General features: G+C 38.7%; 1 protein-coding gene across 1 annotated transcript in view; it reads left to right on the top strand.

The window, feature by feature from the left end:
- Positions 1–243: 243 nt before the first annotated feature.
- Positions 244–16735, top strand: part of ARHGEF4 (Rho guanine nucleotide exchange factor 4) — a 121729-nt gene continuing 105237 nt past the window's right edge. Inside the window, exon 1 of the mRNA XM_044913238.1 lies at positions 244–304. Coding sequence (XP_044769173.1) covers positions 269–304 — 36 coding nt within the window. The 5' untranslated portion in view covers positions 244–268. The remainder of the gene's footprint in view (positions 305–16735) is intronic.

A 16735-nucleotide genomic window follows, 5' to 3' on the forward strand; every position in this document is an offset into this window, starting at 1 on the left:
TGCTCTCCAGAACCACATGCGGTGGGAAGAACAAGGCATGAAGCCCAGTTGCTCCCACAGTCAGAAAGCTTTTCACATAGAGCCATTCTCTACCACTGAGAGGGTGGCATGGACCCTCCCCTCCATCTCTGCAGAGGATGTCCCCAGGGAGACTCCTTCACAACCCAGGAGCATCATTCCTCGGCAGCCACGCATCAGTTTAGATGACCTGTGGCTGGAGAAGACGCAGAGAAGGAGGTTGAAGAAGCAGGTCCAGGTTGAAAGGAAGATGCACAAGGGAATAGCACATAAAGATGGAATCCAAGTAAGCTGTTCACATGCCATGTGTCATCAGACTTGGCCTGCTATCCCCTCTTCCTCTGCAGCTGCTTGCATTTCCTGAGCTCTCCCCTGACTCTGTCCCATGCTATAGCTTGTTACCCTTGGGCCCTCTGGATACAGCACCATGATGCCCCTCTCCAGCCCCTCCACCCCAGCACAGCCTGCAGGAGAGACTTTTCATAGTGGCATGTCCCAGAGCCAAAGGTTATGGCTCCTCTTCCCTCGCTGCAGTGTGTCTGTGCCTGTGTCCAGCCCTTTGCAAGGTATTGGAGCAGAACTGAAGAAGGCAGGGCCAGCCCTCAAGCCTTTCTGTAGTAACTACCATTTACTGAGGACCTAGTCTGTGTCAAGCACTGTGTTAGACACTGAGCAGTATTAGTTCTATTATTAATAGAGGAGCATGATATTCTGATATAATATTTTTAATTAAGTTAATTAAAATTATATTATGTCAATTAAATGTTGTCTCTAGGGACATTTTGACACCATGATTTTTGCATGAAACTGTGAGCCTATTAAAAAATGACTTAATAGTGCATACACCATACCTTTTATCCAATCCCAGACTCTGTTTCTTCTTCTTTTCCTTTATGAAATAGCAGGTTTATACACATCCGAGTCTCCCTCATCTATGAAAGCCACCTTTTTTTTAATAAGATGAAATTCACATAACATAAAATTAACCATGTTAAAGTATACAATTCAGTGGCCTTTAGTAGATTCACAGGTTTTGCAAGCATCACCTCTGTGTAGTTCCAAGACATTTTCATCATCTCAAAAGAAAACCTCATACTCATTAAGCACTCACTACCCATTTCACTTCCCCAGACCTGGCAAACACTAATCTACTTTCTGTCCCTGTGGATTTACCTACTCAGATATTTCATATAAGTGGAATCATATAATATATGACCTTTTGGGTCTGGCTTCTTTCACTTAGCATAATCTTTTTGAAATTCATCTATGTTATAGCATATATCAGTACTTCATTCCTTTTTAGGACTGAATAATATTCCATTGTATGGATATATTTGTTTGATTTCATTTATCCATTCATCCATTGATAGACATTTGGGTTGTCTCCACCTTTTGGCTATTGTAAATAGTGCTGTCAGGAACACTTGTGTACAAACTTTTGTTTGAATACATGTTTTCTATTCTTTTGGGTATACACCTAGAAGTGGAATTGCTGGGACATACAGCAATTCTATGATTAGCTTTTTGAGGAATTGCCAAGCTGTTTTCTATACTGTTCACACCATTTAAATTTTTACCAGCAATGTATGAGGGTTGCAAGTTCTCCACATCTTCACCAATAGTTGTTTTCTGTCTTGTATTGTTTTGTTTAAATTATACCACCTAGTGGACCTGAATGGTACCTCATTGTGGTTTGATTTGCATTTTCCTAATGACTAATGTTGAACATATCTTCATATACTTGTTGGACATTTGTATATCTTCTTTGGAAAAATGTCTATTCAAGTTGTTTGCCCATTTTGTAGTTGGGTTGTCTTTTTGAAATAGTCTTGAAAGTGTAGATTTTAACAGTTGAGTTAAAACTCAACAGATTTTAACAGTTGAGTTGTAAGGATTTTTTATATATGTGGATACTAGCCCCTTATTGGGTTAATGATTTGCAGATATTTCCCCCCATCTGTAGGTTGTCTTTCACTTTCTTGATAGTGTCTACTGATGCACAAAAGTACTTAATTTGATATAACCCAATTTGCCTATTTTTTCTTTTGTTCTTGTGAATTTAATGTCATGTCTAAGAATCCATTACCAAATCCAAGGTTATGAACATTTACTTCTGTGCTTTCCTCTAAGAGTTTTTATAACTCTTGCTCTTACATTTGAGTTTTTTATTTATTTTGAAACTTTTTTGTATGTTTTGTGTGAGGTTGAGGTCCAACTTCAATTTTTTCTATGAGAATATCTTGTTGTATCAGCAACATTCATTTGTTGAAGAAACTATCCTTTCCCTCACTGAATGGTCTTGGCACGCTTGTAAAAAAAAATCAAATGACCTTAGATATATAGATTTATTTCTGGGGTCTCAATTCTGTTCCATTGGTCTGTATATCTATGCTTATGCCAGCACCACATTATTTTAATTACTGTAGTTTTGTATTAAGTTTGGAAGTTGGGATGTATGAGTTCTCTTTGCTACTTATATATATATGGTATGGAAGGCTGTTGGGATTTTGTTAAGATTACAGTCACTAAATCCGGGGGCGCCTGCGTGGCTCAAAAGATTACACTAAATCCATAGATCACTTTGGAGAGTATTGCCATCTTAACAATATTAAATTTGAATCCATGAACACAGGTTTTTGTTCTGTTTTTTAGGAGTTCTTTAACTGCTTTTAGCAATTTTTTGTAGTTTTCAATGTAGAAGTCTTGCACCTCATTGGTTAAAATATTTCTTAAGTATTTTTTTCAAATTTTTAATTGACATATAGCTGACATACAGTATTAGTTTCAGATGGACAACATAGTGATTCGAGAGTTATATATATTATAAAATGCTCACCACAATGAGTGTAGTCACCATCTGTCATCATACAAGATTAGTGCAATATTATTGACGGTATTCCCTGTGCTGTACTTTTCATCCCCATTTCTTATTTATTTTATACCTGGATTTCTGTAGCTCTTGATCTCCTTCACTTATTTTGCCCACCAGTCCTCCTCCCCTCTGGCAACCACCAGTTTGTTCTCTGTTTCTGCTTTTTGTTTGTTTGTGTTTGTTCATTTCTTTTGATTTTTAGATTTCACATATAAGTGAAATAGTATGGATTTTTTCGATTTCAGTCTTTTTTGTGGCTGAGTAATGTTCTAGTGTGTATATATATATGTATATATATCACATCTTTATACATTCATCTATTGATAGACACTTAGGTTGCTTCCATATCTTGGCTATTGTAAATAATACTACAATAAACTAAGGGGTGCATATATCTTTGATTTAGTGTTTTTGTTTTCTTCGGGTAATACCTAGTAGTGGAATTACTAGATTGTATGGTATTTCTATTTAGTTTTGTGAGGATTCTCCATACTGTCTTCTATGGTGCTTGCATCAACTTACATTCCCACTAACAGAGCACAAGTGTTCCCTTTTTTCTACATCCTAGCCAATACTTTTTATTTGTTGTCTTTTTGATAGTAACCATTCTGACAGGTGACAGATACCTCACTGTGACAGATACCTCACTGTGGTTTTGATTTGCATTTCCCTGACAATTAGTGATGTTGAGAATATTTTCACATGTCTGTTGGCCATCTGTGTGTCTTCTTTGGAAAAATGTATATTTGGGTCCTCTGCCTAGGGTATATATTTGGAAATATATATATCTCACATCTTTATACATTCATCTATTGAGAGACACTTAGGTTGCTTCCATATCATGGCTATTGTAAATAATACTACGATTTATTTTATGAGGTCCTTCATAAAATAAATTGGAAAGTATTCTCTCCTCATCTACATTCTTCTTTTTTAAAGATTTTTTTTAAATTTATTTATGAGACAGAGAGATACAGAGAGAGAGAGAGAGCATGAGCAGGGGGAGGTGCAGAGGGAGAGGGAGAAGCAGGCTCTCTGCTGAGCAGAGAGCCGGATGTGGGACTTGATCCCAGGGCGCTGAGATCATGACCTGAGCTGAAGGCAGAGGCTTAACCATCTGAGCCACCCAGGTGCCCTATATTCTTGAAAAGATTGATGAAATTGATTTTCTTTGTTCTGAAGTCTACCTTGATATTAATATATGCACTTCTTTTTTTGATTTATGTTTACATATACTTTTTACTTTCAACCTGTCATTAATTTGAAGTGAATTTCTTGTAAGAAACAATGTTGGATTTTTTTATCCATTATGCTTATCTCTTTTAATTGGTGTATTTTGACCATTGACATTTGAAATAATTACTGTGTTAGGGCTTCAGTCTGTCATTTTATTACTAGTTTCCTGATTCTTTCTCCTGTTTTCCAGTACTCTTTTCTTACTTTTCTGTCAGTTACATGAACATTTTTTAGGATTCCATCATAATTTACTTGTAGTATTTTTTTTTAAAGATTTTATTTATTTATTTGTCAGAGAGACAGAACACAAGCAGGGGGAGAGGCAGGCAGAGGGAGAAGCAGGCTCCCCGCCGAGCAAGGAGCCCGATGTGGGACTCAATCCCAGGACCCTGGGATCATGACCTGAGCTGAAGGCAGTTGCTTAACCGACTGAGCCACCCAAGCATCCCATATTTGTAGTATTTTTTTAAAGATTTATTTATTTATTTGAGAGAGAGAGAGAGAACTTGTATGTGAGAGTTGGGAGAGGGGCCGAGGGAGACAATCTCAAGCAGGCTCCCCGCTGAGTGCGGAGCCTAACATGGGGCTTGATCTCACCAGTCATGAGATCATGACCTGTGCCAAACTAAGAGTCAGACGCTTAACCAACTGAGCCACCCAGGTGCCTCTCTGATATTTTTGAATATATGCTTCTGTATGGTTTTCTCAGTGGTTGCTAAGAGTATCATTGTATACATACATAACTAATCATTGTGTACTGTTATCAACATTTTATCACTTCCAATGAATCTTACTTCCACTGAGGTTCATTTACCCTCCCACTTATAAAATATAATTGTCTAAAGTGTTTTCTCTATATACATTGAGCACCATATCAAAGGTTTTTATATTTTTTTTTAGTCATCAAAAATGATTTGACATTCACGAGAAGTAGGATAGTCTATTACATTTATCCTAATTTTTACCCATGCCATTGTTCTTTCTTTATGAAAGTCCAGACTTTGTTTGTCATCATTTCCTTTCTCTTTAGAGAACTTCCTTTAGCTACCCTTTAAGGGTAAATTTGCCAACAATAAATCTTTTACTTTTCCTTCAACTAAAAATGTCTTTATTTTCCCTTCATCCTGAAGGAAAAAAAAATATAGGTTTGGCAGTTGACAGTTCTTTTCTTTCAGTACTTAAAATGTGTTGGGCCACTTCCTTCTGGCCTACATGGCTTCAGATGACAAACCCATTGTCTTTAGAATTGGTGTAACCATATAAGTAATGCCTCTTTGCTCTCTGGTTGCTTTCAGGTTGTTGTTGTTGTTGTTGTTGTTGTTGTTGTTTTATTCTTCACTTTTCAGAGGCTTAACTGTGATGTGTCTTAGAAATCATTTCTTTGGGTTTACCCTATTTGGGATCCACTCAGTGTCTTAGTTAGCTTGGGCTGCTATAACATAATACCACAGACCTGGTTGCTTAAAGAACAAACATTTATTACTCACAGTTCTGGAGGCCAGAGGTTCAAGATCAAAGTGCTGGATGATTCAGGGTCTAATGGGAGCCTGCTCCCTGTTTTGAGATGGCTTCTTGCTATATCCTCATATGGCAGAAAGAAAGATCATCTCTCTTGTGTCTTTTCTTATTAGGGCGCTAATCCCATTTATGAGTGCTACACCTTCTATTACCTTCAGATACCATCACACTGGGGATGAGGGCTTCAACATGAATTGAGAGGGAACACAAACGTTCAGTTCAATAGCACTAAGTGTTTTTGAATTCATAGTTTTATATCTTTCACCAAATGCACCAAATTTGGCAAGTGTTCAGCCATTATTTTATTAAATATTGTTTCAGTCTCATTTCTCTCTCTTCTCCCTCTAAGACTCTGCTCTTTTGTTATTAGCCCACAGATCTCTGGGGTTCTGTTTATTTTGTTTCAGTCTATTTTCTCTGTTGTTCAGAATGAGCAAATTCTACTGATCTGTCTTCAGGTTCAATGATTTTATCTATCCTCTGTCATCTCCACTCTACTACTGAGCCTATCAATTTTTTGTAACCTAGCAGGGTTTTTGTATCAGTATTCATACCTGTTTGGTTCTTTTTTTATTTGTTTCAAGAAAATGTGTAACTGACTATTCAAGTACTTTTATAATGATTGCTTTATATTGTCAGATAATCCAGAATCTGATTCATCTCAGTGTTGATATGTTGTCTTTTTTCATTCGTTTTGTGATTTTCCTGTTTCTTTGTATAATGAGTGAGACTCTGTGTTGTATTTTACCTTTTTTTTTTTTTTTTTTTTTAGCAGTCAGTCAAAAGCTGGGCACTCACTGCCTCATTGCAGCTGAGTAAAGTAGAAGTTCATCTTCCCCCTCAGGCCTGCTTACAACTTCCTGGTAAAAGTTGGCACCTCATTACTTCCAACATGTAAATCACCTCCCTCCTGGGCCCTGCCAACACACGGAGAGAGGATACGAAGTAGAGTGCCAGTTGGTCCTGCCTCTCTTCAGTTCCCCTGCCTCATTGTTGCCCAGTGGATCTGGAGGTTTGTCTCTCCTATCTTTCTGACACAGGGACAGGTAGATATTAAAGTGGTGACAGGAGCAGGTAGATTTGCATGACATCTTTCAGTCTCATTCATGCCAACTGTGGTAGGTGATCACCCTGGCTGCACCCCACCGACATCAGAGTAAGGGTGGTAAAAACTACTGGTGCCTCACCCTACCTCACATTGCCCTCTTGTCTAGTTCTTGCTGCATGAGGGTGAGGCTCAGCTCTCCACTGGACCCACTGACACTACCCTGGCAAGCAAAGTGGATCACCACTGCTTGCTTCTTCCAGGCAAGGGATGGAAGGTCAGCTCCCTGCTTGGCCTGCTAACACCACCTACTGGGGAAATTAGAGTGCCACCTGGAAAAGAATGGAAATTTCCCACTCATTTCCATAGACACCACTGAGAGCGGGGACAACTAGAGCATTACCTGCTTCTGCTAGGTGCGTGTTGGGAGTATAGCTCTGTGTTCAGCCCAACCAAACCACCTGAGAGGGGAATTAGAGCATGCCATCTTCTGTGAGATAGGAAAATGGGGTGAAAGATTAGTTCCTTGCTGGGCCCCACCTTCATTTCATGCTCTTTGTCCCTCTTGGTCCAAACAGGCAGTGATTTTGCTGTGATAATATTCTCAAGAACCTTTTGGGTCTCCCATGTATGTCATGGGGATTCACTCCATTAACCAAGAAGCTCTTCCAAAGATCTTTCCTCTCTCTACTTTTGGCTTCTTCTGATATGGCTAAGGGGATCTGTTAGTTGCATGCTTAGTGTCTTCAAAGATCCTTTTGTATAACTGGATACTCTTTCAATCTTTCTTGAGGTATTAGCAAAAGGTGAGGTCTAGACACTCTCAGCTTTTTCTCTAGACCTAGTTTTCTGAAAGTGATGTCTTAATTTTAGTATTTTTTGCCATCTGGGTAAGCTGAGAATTTCCCAAATCATCAAGCCCCTGTTCCTTGTTTTTCAATAGTTCCTCCCTCAGTTTATCTCTTTCTCTTGCATTTTACCATAAGCAGCAAGAAGAAAACAGGCTATACTTTCAACACTTTGCTTAGAAATCTCCTCACCTAAATATCCAAGTTCATCATGTACCAGTTGTGTTTTCTACATAACTACAGGACACACTTCTGCTAAGCTTCCTACCACCAAATGACAAGGATTCTCTTTCCTCCAGTATCCAAAAAAAAAAAAAAAAAAAATTCCCTCATTTCCCTCTGAGCCCTCACTAGAGGAACCTTTATAAAATGTCCATATTCTACTAACAGTCTGTTCAAAATATCTTAGTTGTTCTCTAAAGCAATTTATGTTTTCTCTATCATGCTCTTCTCCCTCCGGAGCCCTCACTGACAGGCATGACTTTAACACCCATGTTTCTATTAACAGTCTATTCAAGGCAATATAGATTTTTTCCTATCATGCTTTTCCAAATTCTTCCAGTCTCTGCCTGTTGCTCAATTCCAAAGTCACTTCCATGTTTTTAGGTGCTTGTTACAGTCACATTCCACGTCCAGGCACCAGAATCTCTACTTGTTTCCTATTTCTGCTATAACAAATTACCACAGATCTAACTGTTTAAAAGAACACAAACCTATGACCTTACAGCTCTGTTTGTCAGAAGTCTGACATGGCCCTCACTGAGCTAAAATTACCACATCAGTAAAGGTGCGTTCCTTTCTTGCAGTGCTAAGGAAGAATCCATTTCCTTGTCTTTTCCAGCTTCTGGAGGCTGCCCACATTCTTTGTCTCCTGACCACTTCTGCATCTTCAAAGTGACCAACATGGCATCTCTCTGACCATAGTTCTTTCTCTGAACCTGACCTCAGCTGGGAAAAGCACTTTTAAGGACTCAGGATCAGGTTGGGCTCACCTAGGTAATCTCCCCAACTCACAATCCTTAACCTTAATCACATCTGCAAAGTCAGTTTGCTTGGTAAGGTAACAGGCAGGAATTAGGATGTGTGTCCAGGGTATATTATTCTGCCTAGAACAGCCACCCTTCTCCTAATGCTTTAGCTAGGGAAAACAAGCTTTTCTTTGAGCTTTTCTTGTTTGTGCCTGTTGTTTGTTCTGGGTTGGGGGCTTCTGCAGTGCCTTGTCTGGGATATATGAGAGGCATAAGGAGACCCACGTCACTCAGCACCCCGTTGCTTCTCAAGTCCTGAGGTCTCTAGATAGCCCACCTTCTTTCTACCTTCCAGTCTTTCTATGTTTGTTTGTTGTATTATATCTAAGGAATTTAGTGGGAAGAGGAAGGACCTTGAAAGAATAGGGCTATTACCTCCTAGCAGAATCAGAAATCTCTAATAAAAGTTTGTTTTTTAAGAACTAAGCAGATTTTGGGGGGCATGAGGGGGTCCCTAAGGCCAGTGACACATTCAGTGATGTGCTAGAAGTACTCCTGATACTCAGCATATAATCATATTTATGGGGAGGCTTACTGCAGTGAAAAGATACAGGACAGGATCAGCAAGGGAAAAAAACACATGTGACCCATGAAGTCTTCCCATGCTTTCTACCTTCTGTGAGGGTTCACACTGAGCTTGCTTCTTTCTCCAGCAGAAAAAAAAAAAAATGCAGTAACATGTGCCTAATGCTTCTGTCCAGGGAATTCCACTAGTCACTGAGTGCTTAAGGTTTTTATTGGAGGAGGCTGGCCACATGGCACTCCCTGCCTAACATATACCAAACTCCAGACTGTTAGAAGGAAAGGAGGTGTTTGACCTAAAGCACATTATACAACTGAGAACTGTAAGTACTCATTTTAATTACCTGATAAATAAAAATTGTACAGATAGTCCAGGCACAGTGAACCCATCCTTAACAGTTATGGAATGGTTTGAGAGCTAAGTTTCCAGATGCCAGCTAAGAACCAACCTTGCACAGAGGCCCCAGTAAAGATAACAGCCTCAGGTCTGCTGTTTGCTCTTTTGGGCATATGAGTAACAAATTTATTTGAGATTTTATCAGATAGTACATCTAGACAACAACATAAATGGAACAGCCAAACACTTTAGGATCTCACAAAATACCACACCAGGGAATATGCAAACCTATAGCTGGGAATGGAAGGGAGAATGGGGTAAGATTTAGAAATGGGGATAGTGCATTATATAAGGTCACTTTTTACAAAGTACTTTTACCATCTGACCATAATTCTCAGGATGGGAAGTGAGAGTATAGGAGACAGTTATACATGAATAAAGTTCAGAGATACAAGTTGAACATACTACTTACAAATTTAAAGTATTTTATATTTTGAAGTGAATATTTTGATGCAGGTGCCACGGCAAACTAGCCATATCAAATGGTTGCAACAAGTCAACCCATGAATCTAAACAGTTTTATTATAACAACAGTCTTGTGAGTTGGTTACTATGTGCCCTGTTTTACAGATGAAGAAGCTGAGATTCAGAGACACTAAGAAACTTGCCAAATTTTAAGGTCATACATTGGCATACAAATAGATACCCTATTTGTGTGTCTCCAAAGCCTTTTCTCTTTCTATTTGCATTGTTTTACATAGGTTATAGATGATGAGATGAAACCACATATTTTTATTTGTAAATTCTTGTTTTAATTAGCTAATATGTAAAAAAATAATGTTGGAAGCTGTGTAACCATGTAGGGCAGAAACAGATGCAGCATATTTAGTGTGGCACTTCCTTGGCTTCTCAATTCCCAATGGAAGTTGCACCTGCCAGAATCACTATATCACTGTCTGAAGAGGAGTATGAATCCGAGTCCTACTGAATCTGAGGAAATAGTTCAGTTCTTGATACACTACCATTTTTTCATGTGTAAGATTTATATCACCACTGGGGAGGAACTCACTTTAACAGTCAATGCATTTCAGTTTAAAGGTTCCCACCAACAGGCACATTCTTGTGTAAGACTTAAAAGCAGTGAGGACCCTGGTGCTCCCACAGAGTATCTTTGCCTCCAGCACCCAGCATCTCAGAAAGCCCCTCCTCACTCTTCAGTGCCCTTGGTGTCTGGTGACTCAGTGTAGGCTAAGAATGCTTTCCTCCATGCTATTCTAACAAAGAGTGATTTGCCATTAATTTTGATGAGGAATCTATAAAGCATGAAACTAAATAGTTCCTTATTATTCACAGATTCCATATTTGTGAATTCACCTACGCACTAAAATTTATTTGTAACCCCAAATTCAGTACTCAAGGCCCTTGGGCAGTCATTCACAAACATGTGCAAAGCAGCAAATATTTGAGTCACTCAGTGCCAGGTTCTCAGCTCAGGTTGAACAAGGCAATGCTCTTGTTCATGTTTAAGCTCTTTTACTAAACAAATGTCCTTTTCGTGGCCTATTTAGTACCATGTTTTTGGCATTTTTGTGCTTTTTATTGGTGATTTTCCTGCTTAAAATGACTTCCAAACAGGGGTGCCTGGGTGGCTCAGTCATTAAGTGTCTGCCTTCGGCTCAGGTCATGATCCCAGGGTCCTGGGATCGAGCCCCGCATCGGGCTCCCTGCTCAGCGGGAAGCCTGCTGCTCCCTCTCCCACTCCCCCTACTTGTGTTCCCTCTCTCACTGTGTCTCTCTCTCTGTCAAATAAATAAATAAAATCTTAAAAAAAAAAAATGACTTCCAAACATAGTGCTGAAGTGATGTCTAGTGTTCCTAAGCACAAGAAATCTCTGGTTGCCTTACAGAGAAAATACATTTGTTGGATAAGCTTTGTTCAGGCATGAGCTCTACTGCTAGTGGCCATGAAGTCAGTGTTAATGAATTAATAATGTGGTACATTCAGAAAAAAGGAAGTGGAAATTCACTGATCTGTATATAAAGTCATTCTAGAAAGTGCTAAGGTAGCAGCTATAGTGTATGCTACAAATATGGAAAAGATGGAAAAAGCAGCTAAAATGTGGATGCCTGAGATGATGAACCATAAAAAAGTGTAGTGGGCACCATGTTGTAGGACTGAAAGCCGAGGAAATTTATGGTCACATTACCCAGGGTCAGGAAAATGTTAAACCTCTCTGGCTAGTGCTGCCTGGCTCACCTGTTTCAAAGGACAATATGGTATAAGAAACATTAAAGTTGCAGGTGAGGCAGGTTCTAACGATGAGGGGGCTTCAAGAAAAAAAAATTTAAACACCAGCTGAGTATTATACAAGAAAAGGGTTATGTGGAAGAGCAGATTTTTAGTGCTAATAAGACTAGCTTATTTTATAAGGATGTTGACAAATGAAACTATGTAATGCAAATACTGTTTTGCCTGACAAAAATGTTGTGACTAGAGGCTCACAGACACCTCACTATTTCTCCCAGGAGCAATGACTCAGTATTTGCTAATTCAGTGTTTTCAAAGGCTTTATAAAATATATGTAGCACAAATAATGAGAATCAACTGTAATTAGAAAACCACAGCTCCAGCAAACGGGTATGCAGGAAAGCATGGGGATGTGTGGATATAAAGTAGTCATATTCAGTTGTGACTCATTTACTATCTTTATAATAAAAACCTTTTTCCTGGATGATGCAGTCTCATTCCCGACCAGACTGAATTTACAGAATTACCTAGGTTTTGGACTCTTTTATCCATTCTGACAGGATGTTGTCCAGGTGTTTATCAAGGCACTATATTTTACCTACTTAAAAGGCCTATAAGCTAGATATTGAAAATATCTTGATTAAAGTGAATATTAGTCTTATTTATTCAACATACATTTAATTTTAAAAAATAATGTATGGAGCACTAACATACTAGGCATTGTTCTGGGTGGTGAGGATGTAAAAATCAAAGCAGTACAATAGAGGAATGCAAGGACCCCAGGGGGTCACAGCAGGGATGCTGAAGCCAGCCTGGCAATGTAGATGTCCCCTGGGCTGAGTCCTGAAAGATGTGTAGGTTTCTTAGGAAAGAAAGGAATGCAAGAAGGCTATTAGGGCAGAGAGAACAACCTTAGCACAAAGATATGGTGGAAACTTTAAGAAGTTGGCTTAACTAGTATATCAGGTATGAGGGGGAGTGGCAGGAGATGAAACAGAGGATTAGGTCAGGGCTGGGTCACAGAGCATTCTAGATGAAAAGCTTATAGTTTGTCCTCTGGCCACTATGTGAGGTGGGAGCCACCGAAGGCTTTTAAGTGCAGAAGCAATATGGGCACTTGATGCTAGCAATTGCACATTTTAAATAGGAAGCAGAGTAGAGGATGAATCTGGGGGAGACATAATAAGATATGAGGACCTAAATTAGGTGGTAGCCAGAATAAAATAATAAAAATTGTTCTAGTACTTATCAAGCATGGTCTATGTGACAGCCACTAAGTGATTCAAATGAAATAACATATTCATCCTACAGATGCCATTATTTGCAAGTATTAATGTTATTTTCATTTTTCTAGTGAGAAAATAAAGGCATAAAAAAGTAAGCAGTTTGCCCAAGATCACATAATTAGCAGGTAGCAGGGGTACAATTCAAACCTAAAAAGTCTGGCTCCAGAGCCCATGTTTTAACCACCATGTCATATGTCCTCTCTAGGAGAAGGTTAGAGATATGTTTAAGAGATAAAATCTGTCGATTTAGTTATTATTGGATGTGAGAGATGATAAAAAGGGAAGAATCTAATGTTTCCTTGAATTTCAGCTAAACAACTGCGTAGATGAATAGTACTAGCATTCCCTGAGAAAGGAAACATAGGAGGACCTGAGGTGTAAAGAAAGGGGTAGAATAATAAGAATGATTTGGTACTAGTTCAGTCAGAGGTGCCTGTGGCTCATTCAAATGGATATATTCAGGAATCAGTGTTGGAATTATGGATCTAAAGCTTAGGGGAAAGGTCATGGCTAAAATGGAGATTAAAAAGCCATGGAAAGTATATATTCTAGCAGAAAAGGAGGAGACAGAACGCAGAACACCAACATGAATCATTACAAAGGAAGGAAAGCCAGGAGAAAAGGAAAATAGAACAGAAACAGTAGAATGGTCAGCAATGTCAAATGCAGCAGAAAGCACTGAAAGTGACTCACTGGATTTCACAGTATGAACTTAATTATTGAGCTTTGTAAAGTAGTGTGGGTATAGAGGTGTGGGCAGAAGTCAGAACAGCTGCGTGAGGAATGAAGTGAGGAAAGTGGAGGAAGTGAAGCAGTGGAAATATATGGAAATACAGTTTTCTTTCAAAAAGGATAGCCCAGTATTAAGCAGATTTGGGGCACCTAACATTGCTTAACCTCTCTGAGCCTCAGTTTCCTCATCTGTAAAATGGAGATATTAACATCTTTCTATCTTGTTGGTTTGTTGTAGGAATTAAATTAGAAATGATGAACAAATTGTGCAGTACATACCAGACACATATAAAGTGCTTAATGAAAGCTATTCCCTTCCTCTCTATCAACCCCTTCCTGAACAATGAGCTTGACTCTGAGCCATATGTTAGGATAAAACATGAAGACAGTCTCTTTCCTCAGGAAGCTTACAGTCTAGCTAGAGTGCCAACACAGTAATAAAATGTATATTTTAATTCAGTGTACATAAAACCATAGAGATATATACTGCAATACAGATGTTGTAGTTATATCAACAAAATACTGTTAACAGAAAGGAGATGTGGGTGATTCTCTTTGGAGGGATCATGGAAAATACCTTGCAGACAGAGAGATACTTGCCTGAAGAAATGATAAAATTTCACTGGGGAAGGCATTTCAAGCAGAGAGAATAGCAAAATCGAGGGCATGTTAAGGGGAGTCAGTCCAAGATGGTGGTGTAAGAACCTGAACTTACTTCCTCCTGTGCACAGCAAATCTATAGCTACATGTGAAACAATTCCCTCTGAAAAAAAGAACTGAAAACTAGCTGAAATGCTCCTCCACAACAAAGGATAAAAAGACCACATGGAGATGAGTAGGAGAGGCAGAAACATAATCTCTCCAAAATCCCCACCCCAGAAACAGTGACACCCAATAGGAAGGGACCTCACAAGTCCAGAGTTTCTCTCAAAGAAGGGAGGGGTTTGTGCCCCACATCAAGCACCCAAACCTTGGAACCTGCACCAGAGAGATGAGCCCCCAAAACGTCAGGCTTAGACAACCAATGGGGCTTACATCCAAGCGACCCAAAGGCCTATAGGAAATGGAGATACTTCTTTTAAGGGACTTAAATGCAGTCTCACTTGCCCCAGGAACAAGTGCAAAATCAGCAGTTTGAAAACCATCTATACTACACATGAAGGGGATCCATTTGCTAATCTTAAACATCTGCTGGAGGAGCAAGAGATAGTTGGGACTATGAGGGCCAGCAGGGTATATGATTACAGCCCCACAAGACTGTATATATTTACATACTTTGAAAGCTACTGCCTGAGGGTCAGACTTCCAATCAGCCTGAAACTAGGTGCTGAGATCCCTCTCCTTGGATCATGACAGGTCTTGGTGCACCTTCAACAATGGGGACCTATCAAGAATAAGTCAAACTACTTAGACAGCCAAGTCAAGTAGCCAACCAAGATTTAGGGCATGATTAAATAATAAATTTCATCACCTACACAAAGCCACTCCTTCAAGACTGGTAGAGGTACCTCTTTTGCATAATACATAGAAGCAAATACAGAGAGTCAAACACAATGAGGAAATAGAAGAGTATGTTCCAAGCAAAAGAAGAAGATAAAACCTCAAAAAGACCTCAGTGAAAAAGATGTAAGTAATCTACCTGTTAAAGAATTCAAAGTAATGGTCATAAAGATGCTCACTAAACTTGGGAGAAGAATAAATGAACAAAATGAGAACTTAAGGAGATAGAAAATATAAGAAAGTACCAAACAGAAGTCACAGAGCTGAAGAACACTGAACTGAATTGAAAAACACACTAGAGGGGTTCAACAGCAGACTGAATCTAAAGAATCAGTGATCTAGAAAGCAGGGCAGTGGAACTCACCCAAACAGAGCAGTAAAAACAAACAAAAAATTTTAAAAAGTGAAGATAGTTTAAGGGATCTGTGGAACAACATCAAGTGGGATAACATTCACATTACAAGGGTCCCAGAAGGAGAACAGAGAGAGAAAGAAGCAGAAAACTTATTTCAAGAAATAATGACTGAAAACTTCCTATAATCTGGGAAAAGAAACAGACATCCAGATCCAGGAAGCCTACAAAGTTCTCAAAAAGATGAATCCAAAAATATCCACATCAAGACACATTACAGTTAAAATGTCAAAAGTTAAAGAGAGAGTCTTAATGCCAACAAGAGAAAAACAACTTGTTTTGTACAGGGGAATCCCCATAAGACTATCCCCAGATTCCTCAGCAAGAACTTTGCAGTTCCAAAGACAGTGGCAATATATATTGAAAGTTCTGAGAGAGAAAAAAAAACTTTCAACCAAGACTATTCTACCCAGCAAGGTTATCATTCAGAATTTAAGAAGAAATAAAGTTTTTCAGACAAACAAAAGGTACACAAGCCTATCACCACTAAAGTGGCCTTATAAGAAGGATAAATGAGACTTCTTTGAGCTGAAAAGAAAAGGCACTATTTAGTAACAAGAAAATATATGAAAGTAAAAATCACAATAGTAAATTTAAATATATAGTAAAGGTAAAGGCTAATAGCCTTATTAGCCACTTATAAAGCTAGTATGAAGGTTAAAAGACAAAAATAGGAAAATTAATATACAGTACTTAGTTAAGGGATATGAAAAAATATGTAAAATGAGATATCAAAAATGATGTTGGTGGGGAGTAAAATGTAGATTTACAATGGATTCAAACTTAAATTGCTGTCAACTTAAAATAGACTGTTATATATATAGGATGATATATATGTATATATGCAGCACAGTAGTACCAAAATATATAAAGCAAATATTAACAGACCTAAAGGGAGAAATTGACAGCAATACAATAATGGTCAGAGACTTTAACCCCGCACTTACATGAATGGATAGGTCACCTGAACAAAATCAATAAGGAAAAATTCAAACATTTGTTGAAGGCCTTCAACAAAAACTGCACATGATGGACTTAACAGATATATATAGAACAGCTTGTGGGGCTGTATTCATATACCCATTGTAAATTCCACCCAAAAGCAGCAGAATACACATTCTTCACAAGTGTAC

Source organism: Neomonachus schauinslandi, chromosome 3 (genome assembly GCF_002201575.2).
Source record: "Neomonachus schauinslandi chromosome 3, ASM220157v2, whole genome shotgun sequence".
Classification (NCBI taxonomy): Eukaryota; Metazoa; Chordata; class Mammalia; order Carnivora; family Phocidae; genus Neomonachus; species Neomonachus schauinslandi.